This window comes from Archocentrus centrarchus, chromosome 7 (genome assembly GCF_007364275.1).
Source record: "Archocentrus centrarchus isolate MPI-CPG fArcCen1 chromosome 7, fArcCen1, whole genome shotgun sequence".
Lineage (NCBI taxonomy): Eukaryota > Metazoa > Chordata > Actinopteri > Cichliformes > Cichlidae > Archocentrus > Archocentrus centrarchus.
In genome coordinates this window covers 7,399,856-7,409,864 of record NC_044352.1, presented here as the reverse complement: position 1 = coordinate 7,409,864, position 10,009 = coordinate 7,399,856, and the positions used below count along the sequence as shown (strand labels likewise).

Here is a 10,009-nt window from a genome sequence, read left to right as displayed (position 1 = left end):
TTTTTGTTTTTGTTTTAAAGACCGAGCGATGGGTCTTTTTTTTTCCCCCTCCATTTCAGATAATATAACAATTTGAGTCCCCTATAGCCAAGATTTGTTAAAAAGGAAATAATTGCTGAAAGGAGCAGGTAAATATTAATGTGATTCGTTTCCCATCAGATAAGTAATTTAGGCATTTGTAGAGACATCTTCTCATCTTGAGGGTGAGTTTGTTGTGGTCTGCTGAAAAGGATGAAAAGCATTTTCGATTTGGCAGGTTTTCCTAACACTGAATTACTAAAGTTCATCTCTGCCTGACACTGAGTCACACTGTGACATGTTTGAGATAATGTTATGTGTGTTCCATTGTGGAGGGCTTTTCACAGCAGGAGCACGGCCGTCACTACTGATGAGGACAGCAAGGTCGTGTCCAAGGTACTTCAATAGCTGCTTGTGATTTTTTTTCTCTCCAAAGACACTAACTGAAAGACACAGACTGTATACGGTTATTTCCTAAAATGGGATTTTTTTTTTTTCACAGCATTTACACATTCAAATGCTTCTTCAATCAAATTTACGATCACATTCCAGTAAACAACAAAAAAAAAGGGCCTTGAATCTCTTGACCTTGGAGGCCCTGGTTTTATTCCGCTGCCAAAAGATGCTTGACAGGTTTTTTTTGTTGGATATTCAACAAAATATACAATAATTCATTTTTTTCAAAAATAATTTAGAAATCATCTCGGTGAGAAAGTGAAAGGAGGATTATGAGAGCAATCATGAGCTGCACTTCTCATAAAAACCAAAGTTTTGAATCACATAATTCACACTGAAGCAGAGACACAGACATTTCTCACATAAATCCCTGAGAGGAAATCCACAGGGTCACTTGTGTGTACAGCCTGCGCGATCAGAACTTTAGCTATAAGCTCAGTGACGAGATGTTTATGTCAAAATTGCACCTTTGGCTTTTTATTTAATGAACCAGATAACCATTTAACCAGAAGCCTTCCACGCCAATCCAAACTACTGAAGTGAGTCATGGAACATTGTTCTTGATAAACAGGGCATGCTTTGCCCTTTGAGACAATGACACACTGAACTCAATATTCTATATAAATTCTATATAATATTCTCTTAAAAATTATGCGATAAACTCTATAATGAATAAAAAGGGCGCACAGAACAAAATACTGGGGATCAGAAATGGGCCTGTATAAAATTGTATTGATATCATTATCAGGTCCAATTCCTTATTAAGAATTGGAAAGAGAGGACCTACAGGACTCTTGGCATAAACACAGCTGTTTTATCACCTCTGCACTTCAAGTCAGTATTACAATAACTGTTTTGGAATTACAGCCATCTTTAAACACATCAGTCAATGCAATACTGGCATTAAACCCCTTGAATTAAAGCTGAAGATCTGCACTTCAATCTCATCTTCATTGTTTGATTTATAATCCACGGTGGTGGTCTACGGAGGCAGAAATTATCAATTCAATTTTATATACAGTATGTAGCACCAAATCACAACAAACAGTTGCCTCAAGGTGCTTTATGTTGTAAGGTAAAGACCCTGCGATAATAACAGAGAAAACCCAACAGTCAAAATGACCCCCTATGAGCAAGCACTTGGCAACAGTGGGAAGGAAAAACTCCCTTTTAACAGGAAGAAACCTCCAGCAGATCCAGGCTCAGGGAGGGGCAGTCATCTGCCGTGACAGGTTGCGGCTGAGGGGAGAGAGACAGGACAAAAGACATGCTGTGGAAGAGAGCATGTCTCCAGTCAGTATCGGTGTCAGTGTCCAGAAACTTATGATCCCAACTGCCAGGCAGGTTAGCACCTTCCCCTCTCTACAGTGTTGTACAAAACTAAACTAAGTGCTAATATTAATACCCATTTATCCATTTTACAGAATAGAGAATTATTCCTTTAAAGCTAAATCACAGAAAGATAAAAAAAAAAAAGAAAAAAGTATGGCACCTGTGCAGATGATTGGCCTCTGACAGTGTTCTACATTCCATGTTTGTATTGTTAGTAATAACGGTTTGGGTAGAAAGTAGCACGAAATGGAATATTTACAACATTCTCATGCACAGATGTTCTTCGTTTCTTCAGCCCACTGAAGCTTGACTGTACACAGAACGTTCTCTGCCTTTATGCTGATTGTTTGTATCTGCAATTACTTTCTGCATAATCTCTATAAAAAAGATATTTGCATATGAATATGCAGAATCAAACGCGGGAAAAGAGTTTTAGCACAGGAGGTTTTCCGGTTTCTGTTATTATTCCAAGTTCTGTTGGGCGGTCATCTTTAAGCGGGCTGATAAAAGGTTTAGTTTTTTAAGAGCTCTATATGATTTATCTGCATTAGTAAACGATGACTGTCGGATGTAACTTGGCCCAAACATCTGCTGAGTGCAATGTTTTCTTCATAATATAGTGCACTGGATTTGTATGTCACAGCTCTTTATTAAAATTTCCATCAAAGCTAAAGTGACCCAAAGCTTTAGTTAATAAAGTCAGTTCATTTAGTAATGGCTGAAGTTGGGAGCTCGGGCCTGCCTGGTGAAAAATTTCCAAGGAAAGTAGTTCTTACCACATCACAAGACTTCCTCTCTCAGCTCTGCAAACTCTATTGCCATGGAAACATATTGACATGCATGACATTTTGGCACACAACCATTTGTCAGAGCTTGGCGATGACACAAATCTCACACGGCGGCAGCCAGCACTCAGGTTTGGGTAGCGATATCCTCAGGTTGTCAAACCGACTGATGCCCCAAAATGCCTGACAAGTAACGTCAGTTTCAGCTGCATTCACAGATCTGAAGCATTCACTTCCAAATATCAAACATTTCTGCCTGTTTTTAGATTTCAAGTAGTTGTAAAGCCATGAAACGGTGTCACCACGCTCTTTTGTGTTGTAAAACTGTGCAAAACAAAACCAGCTCCAATTTTCTTTTTTTTTTTTTCCATTACACAGACATTGGCAGAACACATTTTTATTAATATCTGCTTTTTCCATGCACGCTGCACCTGAAATCTGTTAATGACAAGCTCTCAGCACGTTCTGTTTTTAAGCAGTATTAATATGTTAAACACTTGTCATCACATTGTCTATTAGAGCGGGCTGATTTGTGTCAGGGTTCGGCTCCATTTGGTTGTTGGCTGCTTGCTTGATTTTACCATTTAATCGTTTTTAACAGTGTAACCTTGTGATCTGTTGTTGTTGAGCTACAAAGATCAAAAAGCGGCTTTCATAAGTGTGGATTTGATGAAAAAAAAAAGCCAAAGCAAATGAAAGCTCAACATCAAATGTGCTGTTCAGAATTCAGGCTTATTTTAGTCCAGCATCACTGTCTATACCTTTATCTATCTCTCCAGCCATCTCTCTGTGGGATATTGCAAGGCTACTTTCTGTAACAGTCTCAAGTGATTCATTATCTGCATGATACTTCATCCATGCAGCTAAATTCACCAATTTGTAAAACATGACTTGGATATGACCCTTCACATCAGAAAAAAATAAAATTAAAACTAAATAAAAAACTAAGTTATTTATCTTTGACTTTTAAGGTGCAGCGAGCTCAATTAAAACTGAGAGCCAGACCGTGTAGCACTTTGTAAGTCAGAGGAAGGACGTTAAAATTGATCTGCTTTTTTTATGGAGAGCATATACTGACACAAGGACAGAGGTGACATGCTCGCATCTCTAATCTCTTGTCAATATTCTCACAGGACGCTTTGGCTGGCTTGTTGATTTAATGCAGCATACAAAGACAAGTCCAATTTTACATCAGATTGCGCTAAATAATAAATGTATGAATCCACGGCCACATTATAGCAAATCAAAAACAGCCATCCGTGTCATCAGAGATGCAGGAAAAAAGGGATGAATCTGAAGTAAAGGTCTTTAATTAGGTGTGGAAAGTTTTTTTTTTTAAAGGTGCAAGCAGTGAAGATAGCACTGGATTCAAGGATGAAACCAAGAACACAAAAGTCCCATGACTGACTTCTGTGAAAGATCACAGCACCATAACTCAAACCTGAAAGATTTTCAGCCCACCTGTGCAGTGAGATAATGATGAGTCACCACATTACAGTGAAACCTGCAGCCAAAGTGGACAGGGAGATACTAGGGAAGTGAAACTCCGGCTTAGGGACAGAGGCAGTCATGTACTGTACTTCCATCACAGAGTAATTTAAAACTGTGAAATCATCAGAAATGTATTCGGGGATTATTATTTAAGACGTTTGTTTCTGGATCACAGAAAAAGGAACAGCAGATCCATAAACGTATGTTCAGTATCTGTTCAGTTTTCATCTTTAACACAGTCATTTCTTGAATGTATACTTTGTTTTGTGTTTATTTTATGAGGAATTAGGGGAATGAAAGCTTTAGGGAATTTACGCAGCGATCGTTAATTATAACTTCCACCACACGTGCGTGCGTAAAAGTGGATGGCGGGGCGCGCGCACAAGCAGAATATCACTGCGGGAACAGCTGCTGTCAGACGCGTTATTTGGAGTGGGAGTGAAGGCTATGGACGATTTATCGACTGATCTCCTCTCGCACTGGAACCATCTTCCTTAGAACATCTCCTATGGTCTAATTTGTCTGATCCACGAGCTTTAAATAAAGTCTACCTGAAAATGAGACGCAGAGAAAACAGTCGGTGATTTTCGTGTTTTTCGGGTTGTTTGCAAAAGAAGATTTAGATTTAAAAGGGATTTTGTTGTTGTTGCTGATGTTTCACTTGGATATGGCATATCTCTGGATTCAGTAAGAGAATTTTACAGCGTCAGACGCGTCTGCAGCAGGGGAGAGCAGTGGAGGGACACGGAAACTTGTGTGGTGCAGGAGACGGTCTCTGAATCTGCGCTGCCACAGCTGTCACAGACAGAGGAGAGCCATGGTTAACTCACTCATATTGATGCTCAGCTGGACTGTGATCTCTGAGTTTGTGAGAGCTCAGAATGACACGGAACCGATTGTCCTGGAGGGCAAATGCCTCGTGGTCTGCGACTCTAATCCGGCAACGGACTGGAAGGCTTCATCCTCTCCGCTCGGCATCTCGGTGCGCGCCGCCAACTCCAAGGTGGCTTTCTCTGCAGTCCGGAGCAACAACCACGAGCCGTCGGAGATGAGCAACAAAACAAGAATAATCTACTTCGATCAGGTTAGGACCATTTTTATGAACAATACTAATGTCGAAAGTGGTTAAATACACCTTAATAACACTTTCTAAATATTTTGCGTGTCTTTTACATAGTATTTCCAACGCGAGTCCAATTGGTCGTTTTTGTTACAAACATTCATCTTTAAAACCAGTTTTGACTTGTAATGCAGAACATTAAAATGTTTGCAATTTTAAGTAAAGCTGCACCTCAGAGTTTAGTGTGAAGCTGGTTGCAGTAGGCAGCATGTGGACACTATTCAAGTGCAAACAATCACGCGCAAGCAGGTTTGAAAGTGACTGGATTATGTTTGAGGGCGGGCATCCTGCAGAGCCTGAACACGCACCCATCGTTTTGCCTCAAGCTACCCCAGCCACGCACGCGCGCGCGCGCGCGCTCCAAAACGCGCACCATCACACACGTTCACCTACATACATACACCCAAACAAATCAAGCAGCAGCGAAAACAACAAGAACCCGATTAGTCATGCAGCTGTGGGCAGTGTAAGGTGTTTGTAACAGTATCACACAACTGATCCTCTGCCCTCTTATTTACATGATATTACATAAGATGATCTTTCGCTGTCATACTGCGCTGCCAGACATATGACTGGTGTGGATCATGTGCATGCTGTTGCCACGAAAGCAACATTTGTCAAAGGTCCTGGCTAAAGCTGCAGTGGTCTTAACAGGTGGGATTCAAGTGTGTGAGACTCTGCAGGATAACCCAGTGATAACCCAATGAAGTTCATATTCCAGATCATTTTAAATAATTATGTTTAATCAAAATGTCTTCCTCGTGAGGCTCTCAAGTGCTGAATATGCTAATGTGTTCAGCTTGAATTATTTTCAACATGCAAAAGTAAGAAAAATATTTCTATATACACACACACATCACTCTTTACAGTAGTGCATGACAGTAGAAGTAGTTTAAAGGAAGCGCCTTTACAGTCACAGTAAGTCACAGTAAAAAAAAAAAATCATTTTATGTTGTTCCAAAGTGGAATTAATCTATAAAATCTGTTGATGGGATCTGAATATCATCTACTCTATGCATCACTTGCTTTCTTGTGGAGTTGGAAATTTAGTTGCTGGGTTTAGGTCTCTTGAGAAGGGAGGCTGAATTAAATGTTTTTTGAAGTGTGTCACACTCAGTTTGTCTGATCAGGAAGGGAACCCGGTAGCCACAACAGTGAAGTGTGCTTGGCTGATTTCCTATTTAAATATTTAATCCCAAAGCCCCTTTGAAATTAAAGTCTATTGAAGTGCTGACTATATAAACACCTTTGTCTGATTCATTGTTTTTTTTTTTTTTTCCCTTTCACAGGTTCTTGTGAATATAGGAAACTACTTCACATTTGAATCAGTATTTTTGTCCCCGAGGAAAGGAGTCTACAGTTTTAACTTCCACGTGATTAAAGTGTACCAGAGCCAAACTATACAGGTATCACTTATGTTTATTCTACACACCTGTGCAGTTGATTCAATTGTAAAATCCTCATTTCAGTATTGGACTGTGAAAGAATATCTTTCTCTGGGGCAATAAAGACATTACTTGTGTGTTACTTCTGAAAAAAGGCAAAACAACGAATAGTAGTATTATTCTAATATATTATTTGGACACTGACTGCAAATCCCCTCACACAAAATCTCAACAGAAAAGCATTGGCACCAAGCATTGAAGGCAGAGGTGTACCTAAACTTTAGTTCCACTGCTTACCCAAAATATTTTAACAATTGTTTTTATTTATTCATTGTTTTTATTTAACTTTTTTTTTGTAATCTGCAATAGTAAATATTCAGCCACATTTAAAAAAAAAAAAATGTTGTCCAATTGTCAAAACACCTTCACTGCTTGGATTAATTGTTTTTTGTTTTTTTGTTTTTTTTTTGCCATGAATCACACCACTGCATTTCTACACCCACACATATTAAACAGAAAGCACAAACACCTCACTAGGAAAAAAAAAAATGTTAGGTTAAAGGATTGAATAAACCTCTTTGACACCAAGGTTATCTTTTCAGTGGTTAATTAATAAGAATTTCATTTGAATTTAAAATGATTGCGTTGAAATTACATGGCTTATAATACAATTACCTCTGCAAATATTTAATTGTGCAAATACCAAAGTTCATCCACCGTGAAAAGAATGTCAAGCAGCCAAAGTTAAAAACAATCAACTACTGAAGTAATGTACACGACTTTGTGATTGCTGCTCTTAATTTGATCAGATCAATATCACCATCAGTCCATATTGTATCATTGTTGCATGAATCATTGTATTTATATTGCACCAATTTGAACTTACCTCTTAAAGTAATTCTGATTTTAGGTTAATCTGGATCACACTATTCCACCTAGCAGTTCTTCCACCAACGTACTCCACTGAAGATGGTTTCACCAAGCTAACATAAGTTAGCTTGGTGAGATAATAATTTTGCTTTTGGCATTACATTGGAGGATTCTGATAGGCTAAATTGATTGTGGTTATTAGCACATCTGTAGGCAACTGGCTTGATGTTCCTTTGCTCCCAGAGATGCTGTTTACAAAGAGAAAACAGAAAACTAGTACAGTATTTCCTCCCCAAATAAAATATTGGTGTTAAATCAAAATTACCTGCTTGAGAGTTAATAACAATTAAGTTCACACTATTGGCACTTGTTTCTGAATGGAAATGCTAGATGGCTAGCTGGTAAAATTAGTTCATCATCAGGTAATATGTTCCACGATGCTAACTTATGCATTATGTCAATGGCCACACGGTCTGCTTTTACAAAAATTTGTGAAAGAATGAGTGGTTAAGATGCCATCACTGCAACAAGTCAGTTTGTGAATTTTTTTTTCCCTCCTAGATATTCCACAATCAACTATAAATTGTATTATAGCAAAGTGGAAGCATTTAGGAACCACAGCAACTGAGCAATGATATGGCAGACCATGTAAATTTACAGATTGGGGTCACTGAGTGCTGAGGGGCATAGTGCGTAAAAGCCACCAACACGCTGACTCAATAACTGCCGAGTTCCAAACACCTTCATTAAAACCAGCACATTAACTGTACACCAGGAGGTTCATGGCATGGGTTTCCAGCGCTGTAGGTGTAATGTGTAGGTAGCTCAAAAATTTTGTCTACATAGGATAGCTGTTTTGTCACTAATCAGCAGATATCTGGCATAAGTAGCATCATCATATCTTAAGAGGAATTCACAAGGAAGTGACTAGCAGTGACTTGGCAACCACAGATTATGGACAATCAATGATATTCAGTGACTTCAAGCAACAATGGGCGAAAAAACTGCTGTCGACACAAAGTGGATGGGTCAGAGTTAAACTTTATTAAACTCTGAGGCAAGTAATTAAAGTGACTACCAATAAGAGCAAAATGATTCTGCTGATTGACATGTGACAGGAAGGCCAAAACGTTACATAGTAACTTAGTAACTTAATAACTGGAGCCTGGAATATACACTATTGATCAACCATCAGCTGCAAAGTGACGCGCAACAAGTGAATCGCTTCCTGTGTGGACGGCCCCTAAAGTCAATTGTGCACTGTTTCCTCAGTTGCTGTAGCTATAAGACATAGAGTAAATGGTAAATGGACTGGTTCTTTTATGTAGTGTTTTTCTCCTCTACTTTTGCACTTTACAACATGCCTCATTCACCCATTCACACCAGCACTTTTTTCTACACCTAAGTGCTTTCCATCTAGGCATTTACACACATTCACACACCAATGAATGTATCGGGGAGCAACTTTGGGTTCAGTATCTTGCCCAAGGATCCTTTGGCATGCAGACTGGAGCAGCCAGGGATCGAACCACCAGCCTTCCGATTAGCAGATGACCTGCTCCACCTCCTGAGCTTCAGTCACCTCAGTTTATACAAAAGGGCCAGTGCAGAACTAATCTCACGTATGCTTCACTGTTTTGTTTTAATGCCACCTCACACCCACATGAACACGAGGAACACAATGCTGGCCAAAGTTCGCTTAAAGTTTATTGTCATTTTGATTTTGAAAAAAATAGAAATATACTAAATTTGAACATCCCTTGCTTCAAAGGGGGGACCTTTCTCCCTATATTATGTATTCTCCCTAATCTCTTCCACTTTATACACAATAAACATAGTGTTTGTATAGTGGGTTTAACATCACTGTACCCATTAAAGAGGTCAAGTGACGTAATTACAAATAAGAAGTAAACTATGCTAACCCATGTCTTGGATTCCTTTTCTCCTCCTTTATTCTTGCTAACTGTTGCTTCTCTTGGATTATCCAGGTGAACTTGATGTTGAATGGGAAACCAGTCATCTCTGCCTTTGCGGGTGACAAAGATGTAACTCGCGAGGCAGCCACTAATGGAGTTCTGCTCTATCTTGAAAAAGAGGACAAAGTCTACCTTAAGCTGGAAAAGGGAAACCTAGTTGGTGGATGGCAATACTCAACATTTTCTGGCTTTCTTGTGTTTCCTCTGTAAAAAGAGAAAAAAAAAAAAGAAAACAAAAGAAAAGAAAAGACGATTGTAAGCTTACTGACTTCTTCATAATGTGTTGTCACAGTATAATCAAAACATTGCTGCTGCATCAGTTGGATCTTGCCAAAAAGTTGAAAAATGATAGATGGAAATGGATCACAACATAGAGAGGAAAATAATACTTTGGAAATGGTTCACGTTCGCTGGAAGTGCTGTGTCCCCGTCCAGATGAAAGAGACTTGAAATGTTCCCTATCGCTACTGTATGTTCCTGTCACTCAAGCAGCCTCAGAGAGGAACACTAAAACATCTCAAAAGTACTTTTCAGACTTTCACTTGTTGGAATACGTTTAGCATACTGATTTTATTT

General features: G+C 39.0%; 1 protein-coding gene across 1 annotated transcript; it reads left to right on the top strand.

Moving 5' to 3' along the window:
* The first annotated feature begins 4,896 nt into the window (after positions 1–4,896).
* On the top strand, positions 4,897–9,643 carry cbln4 (cerebellin 4 precursor). The gene is made up of 3 exons (XM_030734303.1): positions 4,897–5,166; positions 6,492–6,608; positions 9,446–9,643. Exons 1-3 carry the CDS (start codon positions 4,900–4,902, stop codon positions 9,641–9,643), a joined length of 582 nt encoding a protein of 193 aa, XP_030590163.1. The 5' UTR covers positions 4,897–4,899.
* The last annotated feature ends 366 nt before the right edge of the window (positions 9,644–10,009 follow it).

Excerpts from the sequence above, each read along its gene's own strand:
- cbln4 (XM_030734303.1), top strand. The coding sequence starts at position 4,900 with ATGGTTAACTCACTCATATTGATGCTCAGCTGGACTGTGATCTCTGAG. Across the intron at positions 5,167-6,491 it reads GAATAATCTACTTCGATCAG|GTTCTTGTGAATATAGGAAA; the intron begins GTTAGGACCATT and ends TCCCTTTCACAG. Across the intron at positions 6,609-9,445 it reads ACCAGAGCCAAACTATACAG|GTGAACTTGATGTTGAATGG; the intron begins GTATCACTTATG and ends TGGATTATCCAG.